Source organism: Cryptomeria japonica, chromosome 6 (genome assembly GCF_030272615.1).
Source record: "Cryptomeria japonica chromosome 6, Sugi_1.0, whole genome shotgun sequence".
Taxonomy (NCBI): domain Eukaryota; kingdom Viridiplantae; phylum Streptophyta; class Pinopsida; order Cupressales; family Cupressaceae; genus Cryptomeria; species Cryptomeria japonica.
The window spans coordinates 10698216-10724536 of NC_081410.1; the positions used below are offsets into that span (position 1 = coordinate 10698216).

Consider the following 26321-nt stretch of genomic DNA (forward strand, 5'->3'; position numbering starts at 1 on the left):
GTGGAATTCCTTATCCCAATTCGGGTATGCCAGTATGGGTGCTCCCATCAACCTCGTCTTCAGCTCTTCAAAGGCCTTGCTCTATGGCTCTGCCCAGATGTATGGTTCCCCTTTCCCTGTCAACCTATCCAACGGGTGGGACACCTCAGGGAAGTTCTTGATGAACCTCCTGTAGTACCCCACGACCAAGGAAGGACTTTATCCCAGTGACGTCTGTAGGAGGTTCCATTTCTACTATTACCCGAATCTTGTCCGGGTCCGTTTTCAATCCTTCTTTACACACAATGTGTCCAAGCAATCTTCCCTGTGGTACCATGAATCTACATTTCTTTGGATTGAGGGCCAACCGTGCCCTTCAACATCTCTCTAGGCACTCCCCGAGGGTTTTTAGGTGGATGTCCTATTTGCTGTAAATAGACCAATCGTCCAGGAAGGCTTTGAAGTTCCCCACCGACATCTTGTCGAAGATGTGCAAGATGATGCGCTGAAAGGTGGCGGGTGCATTGCATAGACTGAAGGGCATTCGGTTGTATGCATACACACTGTCCTCCACCACGAAGGTTGTTTTCAACTTATCTTCCTCCGCGATGGATATCTGGTTGTACCCAGAGAACCCATCCATGAAGGAATAGATTTCATGTCCAGCTACTTCCTCCAAGATGCTGTCGGTGAAGGGTATGGGAAACGGGTCTTTAATAGTGACAGTGTTCAGACACTGGAAGTCTACACAGATCCGGATCTGATTGGCCTCTTTCTTGAGGGAAATCACAATGGGAGACACCCATTCGCTTGTCTGTACTTTCAAGATTATGCCCGCTTCCAACATCCTCTCAATTTCGTCGTTCACCCGTGTAGCATAATTCTTGTTCATACGGTAAGGCCGCTTCCTTACCGGTTGGGCTCCCAGTACCAATGTTATTCGGTGTACACATAACTCTGGGGGCATGCCCTTCAGGTCCTTGTACGTCCATGCAAAGACATCCTTGTATTCAAGGAAAATTTTGAAGGCTGCAGCCTTCAGCACTGGATTCCAGTCATCTCCGACAAGGATGATCTTGGGGTCACTTGTCCCCCCAAGATTTGTCTCCTTTAAATTGGCTTCCTGATATTTAATGGGCTCCCCCTTCGGGAATTGGTGTGCCGGCGTCTCATTCATCGAGGCCTCCCCTTCCTTGTACTTTCCATATTCTGGGGGAAATATATCTGGTTCTTCCTCGATGGTCAATACATTGCACGAGGGTGTAAATAATTCATAATCTCCCATTTGCCAATGGAAGAGGCCATTCAAGGAGTCCTCGTCGTCCCCTGAGCATGCCTCTAGTTCTAACACCCCTTCGTCACTAGGCTCCATGCGGTGTCCGTCTCCACCCTCCCCCAACTGGTCTCCCTTAGATTCCGAGTCGGAGGAGGATGCTAACTCCTCACTCACCATCTGCGTACGGAGATCGATCACGTACTTCCTCCCCACATTTTCCAAGGAAAGAGTATTTCGCTTCCAGTTATGGTTCGCTTTTGTTGCAATGAGCCGCCCACGCCTGAGAATGGCGTCATACCCTTTCTGCTTCAGGGGAATTACTACAAAATCCAGCACGAATGGCTGCGTGCCAATCATCACCTGCTGGCCCATGAGGATACCAAGGGGTTTAATCCCGTGTTGATCTGCCCCTAGTAGGTTGAACGTGGGGGGCCACAACGTAGGCTTTCCTTGTTTTTTCCATGTCGCTTCTGGGAGCACATTTACTGCTGACCCTCCGTCCCCAATAGTGTCTGTCAAGGTAGTCCCGAGTATACCCATTTCTACCACCACCGGTTGGCGTCCGCTGTTGACTACCAACAAAATGGGGTCGACCGTGGGGCTTACGACCTCCCTTAACACGGGGTCGGCCATGGGGCTCATGACCTCCCTCATTTTCACTTGTGGGGGTACGGAGTTTAAGATAGCTGTTTTTAACTGCGGCATGGTCTCAAGGAGGTCTTGAATCCTCATTGGTACCTCCATCTGCAATATTTGCCGTAAGATTTTCTCTTCTCCCCTTGTTCGTGGCGGACTTGCGGCCTCGTGGTTGTTCTGTCCTTGTGTGGCCATTTCCTTTGTGATCTCGTCTCTTGCTTCCCGCACTCTCTCGGTCTTCGTGTGGGGATTTGGGTATGCAGCCTTTTTGGCCTGTGCCCTTGTGATTGCCAACACTTCTGCCTTCGTGGGTTCTATGTTTAGAAGGTTTACACCAGGCTTCGGGCAATTTGCCTCCTCATGGTCGCCTGGCCCACACCATCGGCAGAGGTGCTGAGGGGTGGCTTCCTTTGTGCAATCGCGGGTGAAGTGTCTCCACTGATTGCAGTCCCTACATTGGATCATTGGCTGGCCCTTGGCGTCATACTGGATCCGGTTTCTATTATTGTTATTGTTGTTATTTCTTCTGCTGCTGTGTCTGTTATCTCGGTATCCTTTAGATGATGCCGTTTTGTTAGTTTGTTGGCCCATACCCGTTGGTGCGGATGTTGTGACCTGCTCCGTGAACAACACCTGGTTCATTTGCGTACTTCGGGTCTTCATGTTATATGGGCACTCCTTGGTGGAGTGTCCCATCACTTGGCAAATCTCGCAGAATGCCTTCTTCGGGCAAGTACCCTTTGTATGTCCCTCTTCTTTGCACTTAGTGCACCATATGTCCCCTTCGGTCCAACCAGTGCTTCTCATTGTTTTGAATTCCCTCCTCATTCGCTCCATGTCTTTCTGGAGCGTTTGCACCTTTTTGCCAACCTCGCCATCGCTGTTGCTTTCCTCGGAAGAGTCATCATCCTCGGACGAGCTATCCTTCTTCTTTTTCTTCGATGTCTTGGTCTCGCTCTCGAGATCCATCGCTCTATTGTATGCGTCTTTGTATGATGTCGGTGGAACAATTTTCATCTTCTTCCGGAGGGAGTGTTTCAGTCCCTCCACAAACCATCTCTTTTTCAACCCATCTGCTGGTTGACTCTCCATTTTCCCCAATAGTTCCTTCAGCCGTCGACTATAGGCTCGGACAGTCTCGTTCTTGTTTTGCTTTGTGCCATAGATTTCGGCGACTATTTCATTGTCGTCTCTTAGGAGGCAGAACTCTATCCCAAACTCCTTCTTCAGGTCGGGCCATGTGCCGACTTTGGCCTTATCCATATCTGAGTACCAGTCTATGGCCACTCCCCTTAAGGTTGCTGGGAATTGTGTTACCCATTCGTCTTGGTCGGTAACACCGTTCGCTGACCATATGGTTTTGGACGTGCGACAATGGCGGATGGGATCTTCCTTCTCGTTGCCGTTGAACTTCGACAGTTTCTATTTACTCGCCATTGATGGGGGTCGTCTCCCCGGAGGTGGCTGTGGGTGTGTCTGAGCCCCTGCGCCACTCCCTCCGACGCCGGTGGTGTGTCCTGCGTGGGTGACTGGGGGTACGGTGTTTTGCCTGCCGTGTGTCGCACCTACAGCTGTACGGTTGTCCTCCCCTTCGTTCTCACCCGCGCCCACTCCTGGCTCCCTTTGGTGATCCTCACTTCGTGGCGTAAGGGATAAGTTTCTAAACTGATCCCGAGTCTCTTCGACTAGATTCCTCCGTAACCTTGTTTCCTCCAGAAACTCTTCGTGGCTTCTCACCCTACGGTGTTCTGGCGATGCGTAGAAATTTCCCTCGGCTTCTGCACCCTCCGTGACACCTCCTTGGTTCCCTTCGGGCCACCCTTCGGCAGGTCGTCCTTCGGCAAGTTGCCTCAGCCTCCGTCTACGTTCTACTTGTTTCCCACTCGTTCGTTTCTGCTTTCTTATTTCTATCTTTGTTTAATAGGTTGGGCATTAATTGCTGTACATTTCCATAAATAACAACACATAAAACCAGAACACTCCTTTATTAATTCATTTCATCAGATACAACTTGTGTCAATATTATGACACCTTTATTTGAATATAGAATGTTCCTTTATCCCTGTGGGATTCAGGGTTCAATTCCTTCCTGGCCTCGTGCCATCCCGCTCCGCTTCCCAACGGCTGCTTTCTTCGTACTGTTGGAGGATTTGTTGGCATCACTCTTCCTGGGCAATCTCCTCTAGGCGAGCTTGTTGTGCTAGCGATGCCTGTGCAAGCAACCGGGGGAGGTGGTTCATCAACAGATTTACTGTCGGGCTAACTTCCAGTGCTGTCCACACGGCACTTGGTGGGATTTCAGCCTCCATGGCCTCTCGTCAGACGTAGGTCTCGATGGCTACCTGGAGTAGGATTGAAAATTCCCTCGTCGCAGTGTCTTCTCCACCGTAGAGCTCTGTTTGCGCGTCGTCGGCCTCTGGGTTTATCTCACCAACGGGTAGGCCCATCGTGGCCGTGCGCCATCCGCTTCTTCCGTTCCTGAGTATGTCTAGGCAACGGTGCCAAATGTTTGCCCTCACGGGTGAATAACTTAAAACATACAGATAAAACACGCAATGCAGAATAATAATGCCATAGATCTCAGATAAAATATAAGAGATGTTATTCCATTCATAATCGTAATTCCTAGGTTACATTCAAAAGTATATAAAGATACCGAGGGGGTGCGAGCACCAACCGTCGCACCGCAACTGCCACCCCTCGGTTGCCAACTAACCAAGACAATTACAACTTAATTAACTAGTTTTATTTTCATGTACAATATTGCCGTCAACAGTTGCCACTTGAGCAAAGGCTGCTTATGCTGAACATGCGTGTAACTTTAAATCAATTTTGATTGATTGTTCTAAATATTTAGCTTCTTATAGCTGCTATTTAGACATGAATGCAAACTACTTTCTTCAAATTTATTAAAAATGAAGATTATAATTCCGTTTAGACTAAAATGCCAATGCAGGATGACAACGCTAGCAATAATAGTTATTTGTGCCATTTTCTTTGTGGTGTGGGACTTATGTATATGATATGTGAGTTCTTCATTAGAAAGAATTTAGGATGGGTTGCCACTTGAGCAAAGGCTGCTTATGCTGAACATGCGTTTAACTTTAAATCAATTAGATGTCCTGTATATTTGTTTTTCACTTTGTTTATTGTGACTTGGATTAATTTTAACTTCAGGTATATTCATCAGTGTCTGAATAAAATATAATCACTCAACTATACCCTCAAACTATGGTGAAATCTGTAACATTGAATCTTTGCTTATGATGTTATAATCCTTTATTTTTTACATAGATATATGAAATTTTAAAACAATTTTATGTGTCACTTAATGATAATTTGTGTTTGTTTTAATTCCATTTCCACCACTTAGGCAATCTCTACATCTTTAGGCAAATAGGTTTGAGATTTATGGCATTTCTTTTAGCATGACAGGAGAGAAGTAGCACAACTTGCTGGGGGTTAACTACTGTTTCTGAAATGCCAACTGAGCTGTTACTATCCAATATTTATGCTGTGGAGCTTGCTGGTAGGGGCTCAGTTCATGAAACAAAAGCTGCAGCAGCAACATACTGTTTATTGGGTATCGATTCAAAGGTTTTGGAATATGTAAGTTATTTAATTATTCTTGTTTAGTTTCCACACTTAGATTTTTGTCTTTAGAAATAATGAAATCTGTCTTATATGTTGCGATGTAATACTTTTGATCTTCGGAATCCTGCAGTTTTATCGATTTGTTGTCCACTTTGTTCAAAAGTCAAGTAAACAACATTCTGTTTGGATACCAAAGACACTTGTCTTTGGCCATCCAGATCCAGAGACGTGTACACTATGGTTTGAGCGAATCCATAACATCATAACATCGGATGTCAAGAGGCCAAAAAATCTTTTGGTACTGCATTCAGACAAACCTTAAGAAGTTCTAGTCAATATCAGGAATATAGAATTTTTTTTATTTTGGCAACAACTTCGAATTCGGTTAATGATAATAATTTTGATACCAGATATTTGTAAATCCCCTTAGTGGAAAGAGGCATGCTTCCAAAACATGGGAAGGAGTTCAATCTTTTTTTGATCGTGCAAAAATAATTACCAAGGTGAGGTAAATGCTTTCAAACATGCTTGTAAATTGGAAGAACTAGAACAAATATAGGCTATTACAGATACTATTTCTTGTAATGAAAAGTCCATATAAAAAATTTAAAAGCTAATTATCTGTCTGATGAGACAGGTGGTGACAACACAAAGGTCTGGACATGCATTTGATATTATGAAGGAGATTACAAATGACGAGCTTAACTCTTATGATGGAGTTGTTACTGTGGTATGCATCTTTTGAAGATATGTATGTCCAGGAGCTTGAATTTGTAGTTGTACCATAAGGCTTGGATGGTTGTGTCAAAGGCTTTGATATTCAATATTCAGTACAGACAACAAAAAATTGATTTGGCAGCAATATTAATGCTATTCATTTAGTCAAACACTAATTATGATATTATTGCAATGAATGGCAATCAAACAAACAAAAAAACAGGTCTTGATATACCTTGGTGATTTCGCACAGTCAATAAATGATGTCCAACATTTAAAGCACAAAATACAATAAACAGGTCGCTGATGTCATGCAGCTTTTATTACATACCCACCACAGAATAACATAAATGTAAAAAATATTTAAATATTGAATTTAAATATATAATGTAGATCAAAATAAATACTAGATAGATTGGTGAGTAGGAAAGATAGGGTTACTATATATATATATATAGTACATCATTATTGATCATAACGACCTTTAATAACTAATGATGGGTAATCTATAAGCCTATAAATACATGCATATGGACCAAGAAGGACATAAGATAGGTTGTCTTCCTTCAAGGTAATAGATTGTGATCAACCATAGCGACCTTTGATAACTAATGATGGTTAAGTCTATACATATATAGACCAGGGAGGATATAAGATAGGTTCTCTTTTTTCAAGGTAATAGATTGTGACCAATCATAAAGAACTTTGATAACTAATGATGGTTAAGTCTTTCTCTCCCTCACTCTCTCTCTCGATAACTAAAAATGGTTTAGTAGGTACACAACACATTCTCTGAAGTAAAATTTTTTGTTCTCAAACCACAATTAGAATATGAGACAATAAGATTTCAGTAAGGTTTCACCAAAGTTACAGACATGGGTTTGGCTATGGGGGTTTGCCTTTGTTTTTTTGGATGTTAGGTACGGTATGGATTTGGTATGCTTGTTAAAGAATAATAAAAAACTAAACTCAATAGACAAGATTTACCATAAATACAGTGAACCGCGAGTGATTTTGTAAATTTTTATAGCACTCTAAATTTTGGATTTCTTTCATGATGTCCTCCTCCGAAGAATCTATCCGTGATTTGTTGCTGTCCGCTTTGGTTCATGCTCCATCTACTCATGGTGAAGCGACTACCCAGGTTGATAGCAGTAAATGTCGTGATATAGTCACTTGAACTAGGGCCTCTAACGAGGGCTCTCGTCCTGAGAATCATTCTTTAAATGATCATCTATATATGGACTTGGCTAAATCCACTGTTGATACCTCTCGTCAACAAGATAAGTTTTTGCGGCAATTGAATCAATTTATGTCAAACTTCTGTGAGAATACCAATGATTTCCATAATAAGTTTTCAGATTTTTTGGCTGATGCTCATCGTGCACAAGAATCTATGTGTGCTAGTGTGAATAAAGTGACCGAAGATCAGAAAATATTGAAGCCGCTTCTAGATCTCAGTCCAATGCTACTGCTTCTTTGCTTCATGACTCTTTAATACGTTTCTCTTCTTTCGAGAAATCTATGAGGTCATTCTTAACCGCTTGGCTGCTCTTGAGGCTCATACAACGGATGCCCCTGTTGCTCCTAATGTTTGTGATGCTCCTCGAGCTGTTGATGCTTCTGTGATCCCTAACGTTTCAAAGGGTTCCACTCCTCCAAAGGTTCCTCTTGTGATGTGTAGTCGAAGGTATCTTGATTAGATCCACTCCTTCGTGAGTAAGGCTTTTTCGGGATACAAACGTCTTTGCATGACTGTCGAACATTCTAAAGACTACCTCAGCAAACTAGAAGGCTTCAGATCCTTCGGCACTCTTCCCAAGAACTTGCAAGTTTAGCCACCTAAGATCTCCATCAATGATTCAGAGGCTCATTCTTTGCTCTCTTCCAAGCTAGAGTCTATTCAAGCAGACGCTAATAAGCTTTTCTTGGGTGCTTATATAAAGGCCATCTCTAAAGCCTTCTCTAATCATGACGCCAAGATCACTCAAGCCATCGATGATTTTGATTATGCCCTTAAAGGCACCTGTGTCTCTCTACAAAACCTTCCTTTTTTGGGCATCTATACTATTTCTCCTAATGAATGGCATTCAAAAGCCCCTAAAGAGTTTCATTCCCTCCGTAATAAGTTCACTATTGATTGGGCCATCGAAAGAACAACCAAGGATCTTGCTGACTCCAATTGACAAGCTCGTGATGCTGCTATGGCTGAGGCTAACCAGCTCCCACCTGATCCCACTATTGGAGAGATGGTTAATGATTAAGTCAATCAGAGACTGGGTAATATCTCTAAGGAGCTTAGGGACATGAAAGCCCTTTTGGCTAAATTCGGCTCCTCTGAGAAGTCTAATCTGAATTAGAATCTGAGTTAGAATAAGAATAATAATAAGAAGAAAAAGAATAACAACAAGAAGAAGAATAACTTGTCAGCTGATCCCTTTGCTCCAAAAAATGGGGCATCGACAGTCGAGAAGAATACCACCTTGAGTGCCTCTGGTCAATTGCACTCAAGACCAAAGTTTGCCCCCAAAACAAGACAAATGCCCAATCTACAGGACATTTAAATCCATCCGGAGACAGAAAAATGGGTCAGAACCAAGGTCAAAACAAAGGACGAAACTAAGGTCAGAACCTAGATCAATGCAGAAATCAGAACAAAGGCAACAATGGCACTTCTCGAAGACGAAAGGGTCGCGGCAAGGGTTCGTTCTCGCATAAACTTTTGGGGTCTTGCTATTGATAATGCCTTCATGGTTTGTTGCTTCTTCTTTAAGAAGACTACTCTTGAGGTTGATAACCGCATCTCCAATGCTACCATTCACAACCACTCTTCTCGGCGTCTTTCATTTGAAGAATGTAAGCTTCTCAGGCTCGGTATCAAATTTATCCCAAGCCCACCTCCTATGTCTAATGAAGATATGCACAAGGAACTCAGGGCTTTTGGTAGACTCTTGCGACTTCATGCTTTCTTTGGGCCTGAAGACTCTTCAAATCTTCGTCCTACTCACATCTCTCCTCTTGCTATGGTGTTTCCTCATCGTTTCCATCATTTTTGGCACCTTGATGAACCTAATTTCTATCTCGAAGAGATTATTCAAAATGTTTAAGCTGTTTTTCAAGCCCGTATTGCGTCATGTTCCTTCTCTAGGCATTCCCCTCTTCCTACTAGACTCCTCAAGAGTCTTAAAGATCTCAGGGGTGATCATTCTATCATCATCAAACACGCTGATAAGAATCTTGGTCTTGTGGTTCTTGATTCCTCCTAGTACAGTTGTGAAGGTCGCCGACAACTTTCTGATTCCCTTGTGTATCTTCAGGTTGACAGTGTTCCTTGGAAACTCATTTGGAGCAAGCTCAATTTTATCATTGATAAGTTCCTGTTCTTTTTGAATCCTGTTTCCAAATTTCTTAAGAATCCTGTTTCTTTTGCCAGAGCTTGTGCATTCTACTTGCTTCCCAAGCTTCATAAGCCTGTTCTTGTGGGAAGACCTATTTGTAGTTTATTTGTAGTTACACTGGCTATATGTTGGAACCTGCCTCAAAGCTTCTTCATTTTCTTTTGTTTCTGATTCTGCTGCAACAATAGTCTCACCTTCCTGAATGTCTCTCAGTAGATCTTTTCCACCTGACTATTTACTCTTTACTTTCGACGTGGAATCTCTCTATCCGAGTATTCCTACTACCGAGGGCCTGTCCGCTCTCAAAGTGATGGTTGTTGAATACTTCTATATTCAGAATTTGAATGTGAGGCTTATTGACATGATCTTGGAGCTTGTTCTTCGTGTGCACTACCTGGGGTTTGACGACATTTTCTATAAGAAACTTAGAGGCACTGCCATGGGTAGTAATTTTGCTATGGTGTATGCTTGTCTTTTCCTTTGTCATTTGGAAATGTGTCTCTTCTCTCAATTCGATTGCTCCAATCTTGTCTTCTTTAAGAGGTACATTGATGATGCAATGGGTATTTGGACAGGAGATGAATCTTCTCTATCTACCTTTTTCTTGCAGTATCAGAGTTTCCATCCTGAGATCAAGAGTACTCCTTTAGTGTCCTCTTCAATGAATCTTCTTGACATTACTTTTTTCAAGGGAGATCATTTCAGTGCCTGCAATGTTCTGGACACTAAATGCTATCATAAACCTCTTAATGCCTATCCGTACATTTCGTATTATTCCTGGCATCCTTATCAGAAGAAATCTTTCATTGTGAGTGAGCTCAAGAGATATCTCCTTAGAAAATCAAAGCTTTTCAACTTCATGCAGCTTCAGAAACAATTCTATTCCAGATTGTGTGCTCGTGGCTATCCCAAGAAGTTTCTTCTTTTCCTGCTTCAGAAAAGCCTATCAGCTTGATAAGACAGTGCTTCTCTCTCATCTTCGTGATGGTTCCTCTCAAAGAAAAGGGCCCCCCCTCGTTCTTAAGCTTGATTATATCCATTTGATTGAAGCTTTAAACTTGAGGGCCACCCTAAACCCTATACTTCATCGGCTATGCCAAGAAGTCCCTGCAGTGTGTCGAGTCTATTGGTGAAATCCAAAAAAGTTGGGTTCCTTCCTTTCATGGAGTAGGTTCTACTACGAGTCTAAGTCCGTGCTGATCCATGAGGGCTTATTGTTCTTCTTCGAGATCAATATATCCCCCGCCTTTTTATATTAATTAAATTTTATTAATGTTTGGCGGGGATCACCTTTTCGGGTTGGCCCCACCCTTTTGCCACGCATCCTTTTGGATGCAACCCACTTAAGCGAGCGCTCCACATAGTGAAGCGTTCCCACTCAAGGGGGCCACATTCCAAAGGTCGCAACCCTTTCTTATTCCCTCCTGCCTACCCTCTTGGTGGCGGTTGAGTGTGTAGGGGTGGCTTTTCATGGGTCGAGGCGTGGGTATTTATAACCCTCCCCATTTCACTTTTCCACCTCAACATTGCTTGTTTTCTCCGGTCTCCTTTGATTTCATCAATACAACTGATGAGGGCCAAGTGCCCGAAACTAGCTTTTGGATATTTATCTTGGAGATATTGTAATTTTTGTGGAATAAAATTCTGGATTATTTCTATCTTTCTATCTTTTTGTCTACTATTCTTCTTTTGGAGCTGCGAGTGATTTTGTAAATTTTTATAACACTCGAAATTCATGTGAGTGTTGTAAAATTTTACAGAATCACTTGTAGCTCCAAAAGAAGAATAGTAGACAAAAAGATAGAAAGATTGAAATAATCTAGAATTTTATTCCACAAAAATTACAATATCTCCATTATAGAATCTCCAAGATAAATATCCAAAAACTAGTTTTGGGCACTCGACCCTCATCAGTTGTATTGATGATATCAAAGGAGACAGGAGAAAACGAGCAATGTTGATGTCGAAAAGTGAAATGGGGAGGGGGTATAAATACCCACTCCTCGACCCATAAAAAGCCACCCCTACACACTCAACCGACACCAAAAGGGTCAGCGGGAGGGAATAAGAAAGGGCCGTGACCTTTGGAATGTGGCCCCCTTGAGTGGGAACACTACACTATGTGTAACGCTTGCTTAAGTGGGTTGCATCCAAAAGGATGTGTGGCAAAAGGGTGTGGCCGGCCCGAAAAGGGAATCCCCATCAAACATTAATATAAAAAGGCAGGGGATATATTGATCTAGAAGAAGAGTAGTAAGCCTTAATGGATCGACGCATACTTACACTCGTAGTAGAAATTGCTCCATAGAAGGAAGGAACCCAACTTTCTTGGGTTTCACCAATAGATTCTCGCGAAGGGGATGTGTTGTAGTGCGTGGACTTCTTGGCATAGCCAATGGAGTATAGGGTTTAGGGTGGCCCCCAAGTTTAAAGCTTTAGCTAAATGGCTATAATCAAGCTTAAGAATGAGGGGGGTCCCTTTTCTCTGGCAGGAACCATCACAAAGAAGAGAGAGAAGCAGTTTCTTATCAAGCCGAGAGACTTTTTTGAAGCTGGAAAAAAGAAACTTCTTGGGATAGCCACGAGCATGCAATTTGGAATAGAGTTGTTCCCGAAGTTGCATGAAGCTGAAAGGATTTGATTCTAAGGGGAGATATCTCTTAAGCTCATTAACAATAAAGGATTTCTTTTGATGAGGAGGATGCCAGGAATAATACGGAATGTACTGATAGTCATTAAGAGGTAGTACCAAGAACACCACAGGCACTGAAACGATCTCCCTTGAAGAAAGTAAGGTCTAGAAGATCCATTGAAGAGGACACTGAAGAAGTAATCTTGATCTCAAGATAGAAACTCTGGTACTACAAGAATAAGGTAGATAGAGAAGTTTCATCTCCTGTACAAATACCCATCACATCATCAATGTACCTCTTGAAGAAGACAAGATTGGAGCAATCGAACTGAGAGAAGAGATGCTTTTCCAAATGACAAAGGAAAAGACAAGCATACACCACAACAAAATTACTACCCATGGCAGTGCCTCTGAGTTGCTTATAGAAAAGGCCGTCAAACTCCAGGTAGTGCTCACGAAGAACAAGCTCCAAGATCATGTCAATAAGCCTCACATCCAAATTTTGAATATAGAAGCATTCCACAACCATCTCTTTGAGAGCAGAAAGGCCCTCAGTAGTAGGAATACTTGGATATAGAGATTCCGCGTCAAAAGTAAAGAGTAAACAATCAGGTGGAAAAGATCTATCGTCGAGCTCCCGAAGCAAGGAGAGAGAGTCAGGAAGGTGAGACTGTTACTGCAGAAGAAAATGAAGAAGCTTTGAGGCAGGTTCCAACATATAGCCAGTGTAACTGCAAATAGGTCTTCCCACAAGAACAAGCTTATGAAGCTTGGGAAGCAAGTAGAATGCACAAGCTTTGGTGGAAGAAACAAGATTCTTCTTAAGAAATTTGGAAACGGGATTCAAAAAGAACAAGAACTTATCAATGATAAAATTGAGCTTGCTTCAAATGAGCTTCCAAGAAACATTGTCAACCCAAAGATACACAAGGGAATCGGAAAGCTACCAAAGACCTTCACATCTATACCAGGAGGAATCAAGAACCACAAGACCAAGATTCTTGTCAGTCGGTTTGATGATGCTAGAATGATCACCCCTGAGATCCTTAAGACTCTTGAGGAGTCTAACAGGAAGAGGGGGATGCCTAGAGAAGGAAGATGAGGCAATATGGGCTTGAAAAATGGCTTCTACCATTTGAATGATCTCTTCGAGTTGGAAGTTAGGTTCATCAGGGTGCCAAAAATGATTCTTTTGATGGAAACAATGAAGAAACACGTGACTAGCAAGAGGAGAGATGTGAGCAGGAGGGAGACTGGAAGAGTCTTCAGGCCAAAGAAAGCATGAAGCTACAAGAGTCTAACAAAAATTCTGAATTCCTTGTGCATATCTTCAACAGACATAGGAGGTGGGCGAGGGATAAATTTGATACCAAGCTCGAGAAGCTTACATTCTTCAAAAGGAAGACGCCGAGAAGAGCAATTGTGAATGGTAGCATTGGAGATGTGGTTATCAACCTCAAGAGCAGTCTTCCTAAAGAAGAAGCAGCAAGCCATGGAGGCCTTATCAATAGCAGAACCCCAGAAGTTTATGCGGGAGTGGACCCTTGACCACTACCCCTTCGTTTTCGAGAAGTGCCATTGTTGCCTCTGTTTAGATTTTTGCGCTGAGCTTTGTTCCGTCCTTTGTTTTGACCTTGGTTTTGACCCATGTTTTCTGTCTACAGACGGATTTGAACATCTTTCAGATTGGGCATTCGTCTTGTTCTTGGGGGCAGACTTTGGTCTTGGGTGCAATTGACTAGAGGCAGTCGAGGTGGTATTCTTTTCGACTGTCGGTGCCTCGTTTTTTGGAGCAGAGGGATCAACTGACAAGTTATTCTTGTTGTTGTTATTCTTATTCTTCTTCTTATTCTTATTCTGATGCAGATTAGACGTCTCAGAGGAGTTGGATTTAGCCAATAGAGCTTTCAAGTCCTTAAGCTCCTTAGAGATGTTGCCCAGTCTTTGATTGACTTTCTCATTAACAATCTCGACAATATTGGGATCAAGCGGGAGCTGGTCAACCTCAACCATAGTAGCATCATGAACTTCTTGTCGGTTGGAGTCGATAATATCCTTGGCTACTCTTTTGATGGCCCAATCAATAATGAACTTATTACAGAGGGAATGAAACTCTTTAAGGGCTTATGAATGCCATTCATTAGGAGAAATAGTATAGACGCCCAAAAGAGGAAGGTTTTGTACAGAGACACAGGTGCCTTTAAGGGCGGAATCAAAATCATTGATGGCTTGAGCGATCTTGGCGTCATGATTAGAGGAGGCTTTAGAGATAGCCTCGATATAAGCACCCAAGAAAAGCTTGTTAGTGTTCGCTTGAATGGACTTTAACTCGGAAAAGAGCAAAGTATTAGCCTCCAGATCATTGATGGAGATCTTAGGCAGCTTGACTTGCAGGTTCTTGGGAAGAGTGTCGGAGGATCTGAAGCCTTCGAGTTTGTTGAGGTACTCTTTAGAACGTCTGACAGTCATGTAGAGACGTTTGTATCCCGAAAAAGCCTTACTAACCAAGGAGTGGATCTGATCAGGATACCTTCAACTACACATCTTAGGAGGAACCTTTGGAGTGGAACCCTCGGGAATGTAAGGGGTTACAGAAGCATCAGCAACGTGTGGAGGATCACAAACATTGGGGACAACAAGGGCATCCATTGTACGAGCCTCAAGAGCATCTAGACAATTAAGAACGACCTCCATAGATTTCTCAAAAGAAGAAGAAAGACACATGAAAGAGTCATGAAGCAAAGAATCAGTAGCATTGGTCTGAGTTTTGGAAGTAGCTTTAGCATTTTCCGCATGAGCAATGACGTGTTCGGCCACTTTATTGGCATGAGCACAAAAAGATTCTTGTGCACGATGAGCATCAGCCAAAAAATCTGAAAACTTATTATGGAAGTCATTGGTATTGTCACAAAAGTTTGACATAAACTGATTCAATTGCCGCAAAAACTTATCTTGTTGACGAGAGGTATCAGCAGTGAATTTAGCCAAGTTCAGAAATAGACGATCATTCAAAGAATGATTCTTAGGATGGGAGCCCTCATCAGAGGCCCTAGTTCGAGTGACTATATGACGACACTGACTACTATCAACCCGTCGCCTCTTTTTTTCCAAGTTGGATTGTGAACTATCTTGGGTAGGCGCTTCATCATGAGCCAGATGAAGTGTGGTCAGGAGCGGATGGCAACGAATCACGGACAGATTCTTCTTCGGAGGACATCGTGAAAGAAATAGTGTGGCCAGGAGCAGATAGCAACGAATCACAGACAAATTCTTCTTCGGAGGACATCGTGAAAGAAATCCCAAATTTAGAGTGTTATAAAAATTTACAGAATCACTTGCGGTTCACTGTATTTATTGTAAATCTTGTCTATTAATTTTAGATTTTTATTACTTTTTAACAAGCATACCAAATGAAGTATTTCTGAATGTTGAAATGCTATATTTAAGAAGAATGAGACAATGCATGTTATGACTTATTTAACACTTGGAGATAATGAAGATCTCATAACCAAGCCTCCACTATTAGGAGACCGAGTGATTGATCCGATGTGATTGATGGTTAACTGTCAAAGAAACTAGTGGTGGTGCACATGGAGATCCTTGGAAGGAATCTCACTAATATAATTGTTGATGGCAAGTCTGCCATATATCCCCCAAATTTTGAATTGGGTGGTGCAGATCAACAGGGAATCAAGGTACTCGGATTTTTAACTCCCCAGAAAGTATTTTGGAACTAAAACATTTTTATCAAATTGTGTGGTCACCTCATTACAAAATAAAGCATACGATACATTGTTGGGTTGATGTTTTTTGCTAGCAACTAACACTGATCACAAATTGAAAAGGAACACTCTCTCCATTGTAAACTAGGGAAAGAAATGTATAATGGATTTGAAGATCCAAGTAGTAGTGATGAAGCAGCTTCCTCATATTTGTTAGAATTGGACTCTGAAGAAGAGTGAACAGAGAAGTATGATTAGGTTCCAATGGAGCTGAATGTTGAAGGAATTTTAGAATTGCAGTTACGTTTGGAAGATGAAACATTCTCTTTGTGTTCTATTTCATTGGCAAATGGACTATGAAATATTTTTGTTGAATTTTAATTTTATTGAAGCTATGGAGATTAATGAAGAGGAATAAGGATTGTGCAATGACAAGCACCCAATAAAAGATGACTTTGAAAAGATGGACAATTTATGTCTTGGATGCAATTCAAGGTTTGTAAAAGTTGACTGTTTTGGTTCTAGCACATGCACCTAACTTTATTGAAGATTCCAAAATTAATGAATTTATGCCTCAAAATAATAATATTAAAAGAAATTATTTGTACCCTAGGGATATGTGTTGTCCTCATGAATTTATGGAAAACGAAAATATTGCATAGTGGGTTGGATAGAAAAATAAGGAAGGAAAATAAAAGTGGATCCCACAGGGAAAAGACTGAAAAAATAATAGAGGAAAAAAACCTTTGACTTGTGAACAAAAGAAGAAAAATTAAATTCAAATGATAAAATGAAAGGTTTATTGGCTGTATGACACCCTGAGGAGAAATTAAATTACATTATATGGCTCTTATTTTTCATTTAACTTTTTCTGACCATATGACCCTTGCTATCTTTGTTTGCCATATGATCAATAGTCTCCATGCACGGCCTCTTGCTATACTACCCTTTTTTGTAGTATGGTTCTTTGTACAACCTTCTGTTTCTGCCATACCAATTTTTGTTGCTCTTGTTGTAAAGTCGATTGCTGTATGTTCTCTTGTTGATTTTTCTATTTTTGCCATCCTCATTGCTGCATTTCCCATTTTACGATTAGCAACCATTTGCCTCTCAATTGCAGTAGTTTGAACATCATTGCTGTTGTAGGTCGCCCTCATCATTCTGCATTTGTTGTATGGTTTGGTTAATTGCACTCTTCTTCTAATGTTGTACAACCCTTTGTATTCTGAAATGATGAAATATACTCTCACCTTTTGCTGCACAATTTGGTGCCATTATTGCTGCACCTATCTAGCCCTTTGCAATTGGCTTTTTCTCATCTTTTGATTTTTGTAGATATACCAATTCCCAGGGTTAATTAATCAGCTTGCTAAAATAAGTGTGGGAATAATGGTTGACGAAGAGAATCATTCTTACTAGCTGGCATGTTGGACGAATGTATATTCAGGTAATATGGGGATATTAAATAATATTTTCCTAACGAGGAATTTCATGACATGGATAATTTAGAAGGCCCTGCAGTATCATCCAGGTTCAGTGATTGATTGGGTGAAGTAATTAGTGTACAATGCCATTATTAAAGTAGTTATAAGAGCTAGCAGACAGTTGTCTTTTACTTGGCAACCATCAGGTTCTTAAATAGCCTTTGCACAGTCAGAGAAAACAGTATGATCCTTGTTTGATCATCCTTAGTCTACTTTTCTAATAACATAATGTGTTAATTAAGATATATTTTATTGCTCGATTTGTTCATTATTTCAAATATTAGTTCTATGAAAAATAAGGGTAGACAAACAATATCAAAATTATGCTATTATTATGTCTGAATAAGGTTATCATACTGGACTCATGGATTTTCAAAAGTTTAGTTTGTGCTATGTCTATAAACATGATCCGAATTAAATTGTAATTTAAAGGACAATGGACTAGTTAAGGAACGTAATGTGTTATGAGCAGCAATTGAACAAACTCAAACAAGTAAGATTGACAATTGCTAAGCAACCAAACAAAATGGATTCTTTTTTTTTTTTTTGGATTGGTAATAGGCCGAAGCTGATAGGATGTACATACCCTACCCCCTATGGGATTTGAACTTGTGACCTCTCTTTCAAGAGCACAAGTTCTCCACCACTAGGCCAACTCAGGCTATACAATCAAAATGGATTCTTGTTTCAATTGATAGATTATTAAATAACTGAACAAGATATTTTTGTTTCAACTGAGAGCTTATACAAAATAAGCAAACTCTGTTGGAGAGTTGTATGCCTTATATTCCAATTGCATGCCTCAAATCCAGCTGTTATATAGCTTTCCAATGCAAGAAATAGAAAATTTACTAAATAGTAATCTAGGATTCTTGGTGAGAATTGAAGAGTCACCATTCTAGGTAGTGACCTGTGTCCTCGTTAAAAGTTGAGGTGGACAGTCGGACAAACTTATTGGATAGATAAGTATGTGTTGGAAAGCTCACGTCATTAACTAATCCATTTGGGCTGATTTATAACATAAGCATGATCTAGTGGTCTTATTGCCAAATTCTGCTTTACAAGGCCTAAAAAATATAAAGTAATACAAAATTAAAAGGTTTTCAGAAATCTTCAGAATGCTGTCTGAAACTGTCATTTAGGCAATCTGAGACGTTTTTTGGATCAAAACAGCCTTCACAAATTTAAAGCAGAGTGTAATACTGATATAGCTGTAATAACATTTGCCTGCCGACTCTTGTTTTCCTTAATATGTTATGGTTACCATACAATGAAGAAAGCATTTAACAATGCATTGTATGGCATGGGAGCAGGTAGGTTAGTTTTCTCATGCATCAGTATAAATATGTACAAGAATGAAATATCATAACTGATTTCTTTGTAACGGTAGATTTATATATACATTACCAAAGAAGAAATAGTTGACTAATGTTTTTTCATTATACTTTTTGGTAATAGGAATTACTGATGATAGTATGGCTTCGAAGTTGCTTGAATTTTTTCAAATGCAATTCTACAATCAAATTGTAGTATACTGATTGTAAATGCATTTACTAGCAAAATGGATGAATTTGGAATTGATGCATGGTCACTTATTTCCAGGGTGGGGATGGTTTCTTTAATGAAGTTTTGAATGGTCTTCTTATGGGGAGACATAAAGCTCCTTATCCACCAACTCCCTCTGAAGTTCAATATTACATTCAAGAAGATGCCAGCACTATACATGGACACTCTAAAGATCTCAAACTTAAAGAACATGCGGTTCAACCAGTTCAATCAGTAGAAGAGCAGAGTGAACTTGATTCTCTTCCACCCTCACATCCTCTTCTTCAGGAATCTGTTGCCTCTAGAATGGAAACTTCTCATTCCAGCTGTAGCTTAGCATCTGAGTACAATGCCTTTCCTGATACAATTGCTGAGGGTGAGGACTTTGTAGATCAGGCTTCTGAAAGTTCTGCTACAAATCTCAGAACACAATATAGAATGATCCGTCTGGGCGCAGCACAGGATAGAGTGCAAGGTGATTTTCTCTTCCCTTTGAGGGATGTGTGGTTTCAGCTCAAATATTTTCTTAGGTGTAATCAATTTACTGTAGATTCCTGTTACAAGTATATTGTTGAGTTCAATACTTGATAGTACAGGGTCTTGTGTAAAAGAAGAGGCAACTACTTTGTTTCCTCTCCCAAATCCATCATTCAGAATTGGAATTATACCTGCAGGCTCAACTGATGCCATAGTGATTAGGTATAATCTAACTTCTCCACTCTCTTTAGATATGACATTCAAGTATTGCAACATATATTTGGCATCACATTATATATTTATAATAGACTATCTTTAATTGCTATAAATTAAGATGAAAGTATGTTATAAACATGTAGGGTTTTTGGTTGAATGTTAAAATGGGTTTTCAGTGTTTGACTTGCTATTATGCCAAATATTTGAGTCAAAATAGTCAGTGTTTGTGTTCCATTTATATATTTTGTTTCAGAAGTGGATGCCAATTTTTTTTGGGTTACAAACACTTGCAAGTCAATGCCAAGTATGTTCCCTGCCAAGTTGAGTCACAGATTCTCAGAAGTGGATGTTGAGGTGACTGACTTCATTAATTTGCACCATTTCTATTTTTGGCACCATTTCACTTATTTCAACTGCTGTTTCTTTCCTTAAGAATGAATTCATGCTTTCAATAACTGATGTTCAGCTACTATTTGAATTTTTGAATTTTTCGATCTGGGGAATCTTTTTCAGTTTGGGAAATGGAATTTTCATCTTTTTTTATGAATTTTTAGACTATGATGTTTGACAAATTTATCAGTGATTGATATATCATATGATCAGTAGTTCTATTTACCTATTTATAGATTAGCATGGTCTCTATAGGTTGATGTCTCAATGATGGGAATGAGTTGCATCAATTTATAAATTTTTGGATATGGTATATATTTTTGGGTTTTATATGTTTTATGAAGTTATTACCAATTTGTGATCCGAACTTTGACCCTTTTATTTGTCAAATTGAAATCATGTGACATTGATTGAATTAGCTTATTGAATTTGTAGAAACGATTTAAGAAATGTGTTCTGGTGTGCATTACCCATTTTTCTTTTACACATGGGTTGCATAAAATGTATTGACAATTGAACAGAAACCCTTTCTGGTCACCTTTCGCTCTTGCAGCCAGTTCAGTCCATTTATCAGGAGCCCTTGATAGAAAGGATGGAGTATGCATTTGTGAAGATGATCAATTCAGTGGGTCTTCCTAGTATTTGAAGCCATTCAGCCCTTTTTTCAGGAGCCTTTGATAGAAAGGATGTGGTATGCCTTAAGATAAAATATCAATATCAGTGTTTGTTTGGTTCCTTCATGGATTATGAACTTGTGTACACAACCCATTTTGGTTTACAAGCCAAGATTGTTATTTTGTAGGTTCTATGGATTTCATCAATACATAAATTGGCTCTTCTGTACTTGTTTTTTTGCTCTTCCTATAAGAGATTGCCTTGTATGTGGTAATTGAAATATGATAGGGAGGCACTTTTGTTACATACATAGCGATTCATCAAAATATAATCTCATTGACCATCTTTTATTTGTTAATTTTCCTAATTATTTTATTTTTTGGTGGTCATGATAGCACTACTGGTGCTCGGGATCCTGTTACTTCTGCAATGCAGATAATTCTTGGTAAAAGAATAGCACTTGATATTACTCAAGTAGTAAGCTGGAAAAGCAATTCCAAGTCACCTGAGGAGGCACCCCGTGTTCGCTATGTAGCCTCTTTCGCAGGGTAAGTATCTTGCCTGGATAAGTATTTTTCCTGGGCTCTTGCAATCTGTGAAAAGATAATAGAAATCCAAAATGATATGGTAAATAAAGTGAAGATTACTATTACTTAGGCATGTCATGTGGTGCCTTGATATGAATGCAGGAACAAGGACAGATGCAAAGAATATATATATATATTATATATTGCTAATTGTTTACAAATATTTTGCTCATATGAACATCAACATTAAACCAGTACAAGCCCTTGTGAGTACAATAATGAAACCAATATCGGTTCCTTCTGAGCAACCACACTAGAAACTACCTATTGAAGACCAAGAGTCAACTTAGAAATCCCCTTATTTAGAAACCACCTCCACACTCAACTGTGGAAGACCAAGAAACACAACTTGGAATTCCATATTAGATGTCCATTTGGGATTTGATCTTGGGCCTCCACAATAAAAGCTCAATGCTCTAGCCAAATAAGCGCAATTCCTTGGACTGATGCAAAGAATTATAAATTTTAAGGCGTAAAGATATTGCAAACTTAGAGTTTTGAATGATAATTAATGTATCATTCTAAAAACAGACAATAATACTCTGGTTAGTGTGTTTAGGCCATTTTTAGAGTTTCGTAGGTGCTTGGGGACCAAATATGGGGATCAATAAGGTCCTAGGTCCATGATTTTCTAGGTTGACTTTTATATGTATTTGGAGTTAGGCATATTCATATTGAATTGTGTGGCTGTGACGTTTCTGTGAATTCTGATATGGGTACAAAACAGTGCAGAGTGCCCTAGCCGGAGTCTTTTACCATCTTTATTTTAGAATGAATGACCTTAAGGAATCTCAACAAACTTCAAACGTTTTAAAGTCCTAAGATAGGATTATGAGAGGATAAAAAAGGGAAAATAACAACAGAGATAAACAAGATGGATAAAGCATAGGTAACTTTAAAGTATACTTCTGATGTGCTTACTTTTTTCCTTTTGCATTGTTCTTGGACAATGTTTTGCTTGCTTGGAACATGTTTTGTGTGTCCAAAAAAATGCTGATTCGCTTTTGAACTTGAGGACAGAGTTACAGGATACTCCCTAGAAGACCTCGCGTATTCAAGTATCTGATATGGAGAAAAAAATGAAATGATAATGATAATTGAATGAGTGTTTCTTTTCTGCAGCTGCATGGATGTGGTTTTTCTTTGGCTACTAGCTACACACCTTCCCTGTTGGCTATAGGTTTTGTATTTTAATGGTATAAAAAAACACCAAGTTAAAACTTGTGCTTTTTTGCAAATAAGTTCTCTTTCCTGTTGAAATTTTTAGAACTTTCACATTTGCATCATTTATCGCAATTCACATTTTCAGAGGTCTTCAGCGAAGACTCTCTGAGTTCTATAGATGCATGGCATCTACTCTGTTACAATGCAAAACCAAAAACTTACTAAAATGGTAAACCGGGGTTCCCACAAAGACCAAACAGTCACAGTGCTTTGTGATGACCTTTGTCCTCTTTGGAAATTGAAATGGACAGCTAGATGAGGTCAAATTTATTAAAATGTTTAAAAACAGAAAAATTGTGGGAGTTATTTAATTTTAGCAATCCAACTTGTTGGGGATAACTCCTAGCTTGTTGGGGAAAAACTAAACTAGTTTATCACATTGTAAAGGTCTCAAAGAGACTAGTTTGTGATGCTTGGCAGGTAGTAGCCTTTGGCTTCTTTGCCATTGTTTGGCTGATTATTCAAAATTCAAATTACTATGACCATTGACAACCGAATGGGGAGGAGAGCAATGAACAAGATCATGAGGATGCTTTGAGTTTGAACCATTCCCATGCTTCTCTTCTAAAATTGGATCTACCACCACAAGGTGCTTGACAAGATTAAAATCAGCATTGTCTTACCTAAATTTAGATGGCCTCCATAATTAATGGTTCTATATCCACAATGGATGCAGGTGGCATGGACAGAGGCTGCACCAAGAAGTGAGAGTTGCTGCAATTGTAGAGGAGAATTCAGGTCAGAAAGAGAAGCTGGAGAATGAGAGATTGTGGAACGAAGGTGAGAGGGGCAACAACAGACAAGAGGAGAGGTGAAGCAGGAGGCTGCTGAGGTGGACAGGAAGACAAAGGAGTTGGGGGGAGCCAATCTTCATTATTTGAAGAAATAAATACCAACATTTGTCCTCTGATGGCTCAGACATGATTTCAAAAGAAGAGTTAGGGATCACGACAACGAGGTGCAAAAGGGGCAGGCAATACTTAATGTTGGGGAAACAACACCACAATCTAGATGTTAAGAGAAAACATAGAGGTCAAAATGGAAAGGCCCAGGTCCATACACTCTGAGCAAGAACCTGTTTAAAACATTTGTTGTACCTCCTTTGGGTTGCCTTAGATTTTTATACTTTAACAGTATTACTGCTTTTTTTTTAAGAAATAGACAGTTAAGCTCCTAAATAATTTTAGCCAAACATTGAGCTAAGAAGTGCAAATCCATAGAGTCTTGATTTCGATAGTCAATCAGTCTTTTTAGAGCCTTCACAGCAAGAACCTGCAAAAAAACGTTTGTGGTACACCCTTTGTGTTGCCTTGGATTTTTTATATTTTAAAATTATTATTTCTTTATTTAAAAAGAAACTAGATGATTAAATTACTAAATAACTAAGTTGCCGGTTCGGGTTTGGGCACCGGTTTGGGTTCATTAGTATGTGTGTGTGTGGGCGCGCGCGTGCAGCCTAGAAGCATGAATTAAGATTAGAATGTCACATAGCATCATATTAACAACAAATCACCATAAACTTGTAATCATAGCATCATGATCATACCATCATAGCATCATATACATCAAGTTAATATCAAAATAATAATATTGAGTTCAAGTATCGTTGTTTCAACAATTAAATATCTTCTCTAAGCTGCAATTAATAATGTTTATATTAGAGGAAGACCTAGCAAACTGGAGCTCTTAGAGGAAACCACTGCTACTTACCAACTTTACTCTGGTTGATTGTGTTGACACCTCCTATGCCTTGTGTTATAGCCTTTTCTATGGTCATCTAGCTCTACCATTCTGATTTGAATGTTCTTCTCCCCAATTTTGTTCTCTGATCATTAAACCAGTAGATCTGATGCCCATTCGCATTGATTAATAATGCTCCAGTTTGGGATCTTGAGGATATTTTGAAGCCTTTGGTGGTACTCTTTTAACATTTTGGTGTCTCCTTTGTCACTTTTTGGTATATAGTAAGGAAAAACAAACTTTTGGAGGATTGAGGGTATACAAGATTAACTGTAAACCCTGTGGTAAGGAGCAATAAGGTTGTTTTTATATAAGAGTGCTTGTTGGTTGTATTTAACACCTTGATCAAACTGGGTGTGTTTTGTAACTTGAAAATGGGTCCTTTGCACTTGAACATGGTTATGCCTGCATCCTTCACAATCCAATCCGCACCACAAATTTAATGCTCACAGTCAAGTCAGAGACATATTTGTAAGATTTTGAGGTACCTGCAGATTTCAAGTGGCTGATTGCAAAAAAAAAAAATGTTTTTGGGCGCCCAAGCGTCTGGGTTCAACCTGGGTTCGCCCCAGACAAACCAGCTCGCCTGGGCACGAACCCTGGCTGAACCCACAAGCGAACCGGACTAGGACCAGTACCAGAACCGAACCGGACCAGTACCAGGCCCTCAGACCAGCAAACCCTGCAATTTTAGCCAAACTTTGTGCTAAATAATTTAATTTTTTTAATTTGTATATTAATTTAGTTTACTTTTAAGCTATTTTTCTTTAATTTATCATTTAGACAATTATAATAAATTTATTTATAATGTTTTTTGAGATTTTAGTATCTGTCTTTACATTTGTATATTCGGTTGTCTTGATTTTTTTCTTGGTTTGTATTTTATTTGTGAGACATGCACACGCTGTACTTGTATTGGATTCCTTGAAAATTTGCTGTTTCCAATACTTCATCCTTATCCATGCAACTCTTCTTTTGGAAACTGTTCTTCCGAACAGCTGACTACTTTGACTGTGGGGAAACATAACTCTTAATGGCAATATTAGATTTCCTCATTATGTATGCCGATCTTTACAGATAAACAGATGTTGACAATCTGAAGTAAAGTGTTTTTTTCTTACAGGGAAGTAATTTGTGGATTTAAGTAAATTTTTATTATTGTTTGAGACATCTTTCTTGTTTAGGAATTTTGTGAAGTAATTTGTTTCAGACAACTTTTATTTTGGCAGGTATGGGTTTTATGGCGATGTCATCAAGGAGAGTGAGTCATATAGGTGGATGGGACCTGCTCGATATGATTATTCTGGAACCAGTGTGTTTATGAGACATAGGTACTATCTGTTTCCAAAGCTATAAGGTTGATAGAAAAACAATTCATTCTTTAGGAAGCCTATTCAAGATGATTATGTTGTTTAATAATTTCTGATCTTTAAAGTTGCAATGGTCAGCAGATCATATGAAGCTGAAGTAGCTTTTGTTAAAGTACCAGACCATACTGCTCCTTATGCAACCAAAAGTGGGCTATCTGGTGGCCAAACAAATGTAGGTGGAAAGCGAAAAGAAGAGATATGTCGTGTAAACTGTACTGTTTGTGCTGATGGGATAAATTCTGAACCTTCAGTGTCTACTGGTGGGCTAGAAATGTTATCTCACACTAGATCGCAGATTCCAAGGTGGTTGAAAGCAAAAGGACTCTTTCTTAGTGTGGGTGCTGCTGTGATGTCTTGTCGGAATGAGAAAGCACCAGACGGGGTTGTGGCTAATGCTCATCTGGCTGATGGATTTTTGCACCTTGTACTTATAAGAGAATGCTCACGTGCTTCATATCTTTGGTAATGCAGATAATTTATCTGTTTTTGTCCTTCGTACTTTATTTTTCTTATGAGAAGGATTTTCTAATTGTACTGATTTGGTTAGCAGGATTCATGAATAACTCTAAGGGCCTCAAATATAAATCATTGAACAAATGCTTTTTTATGTGGTGTAAGCTTATTGTTTATAAATTACTTCTTTTTCCTGTTATGGCTGGCAAACATATTTCTTGAACATCCTGAAAAAGGGATTACCGTGTTAATCAACATGTATAGCA

General features: G+C 39.7%; 1 protein-coding gene across 4 annotated transcripts in view; it reads left to right on the plus strand.

Annotated features, from left to right (window-relative positions):
• LOC131069604 (ceramide kinase) overlaps positions 1-26321 on the plus strand; it is a 70182-nt gene that overhangs the window by 31220 nt on the left and 12641 nt on the right. The window contains exons 2-10 of one of the 4 annotated variants that reach the window (XM_058005134.2): positions 5327-5500; positions 5616-5783; positions 5896-5988; positions 6123-6215; positions 19041-19458; positions 19580-19682; positions 21077-21229; positions 25462-25563; positions 25684-26064. In XM_058005134.2, coding sequence (XP_057861117.1) covers positions 5327-5500; positions 5616-5783; positions 5896-5988; positions 6123-6215; positions 19041-19458; positions 19580-19682; positions 21077-21229; positions 25462-25563; positions 25684-26064 — 1685 coding nt within the window. Of the gene's footprint in view, positions 1-5318; positions 5501-5615; positions 5784-5895; positions 5989-6122; positions 6216-19040; positions 19459-19579; positions 19683-21076; positions 21230-25461; positions 25564-25683; positions 26065-26321 lie in introns of all 4 variants that reach the window. The other 3 variants (XM_058005142.2, XM_058005139.2, XM_058005143.2) reach the window with 3 other exon arrangements.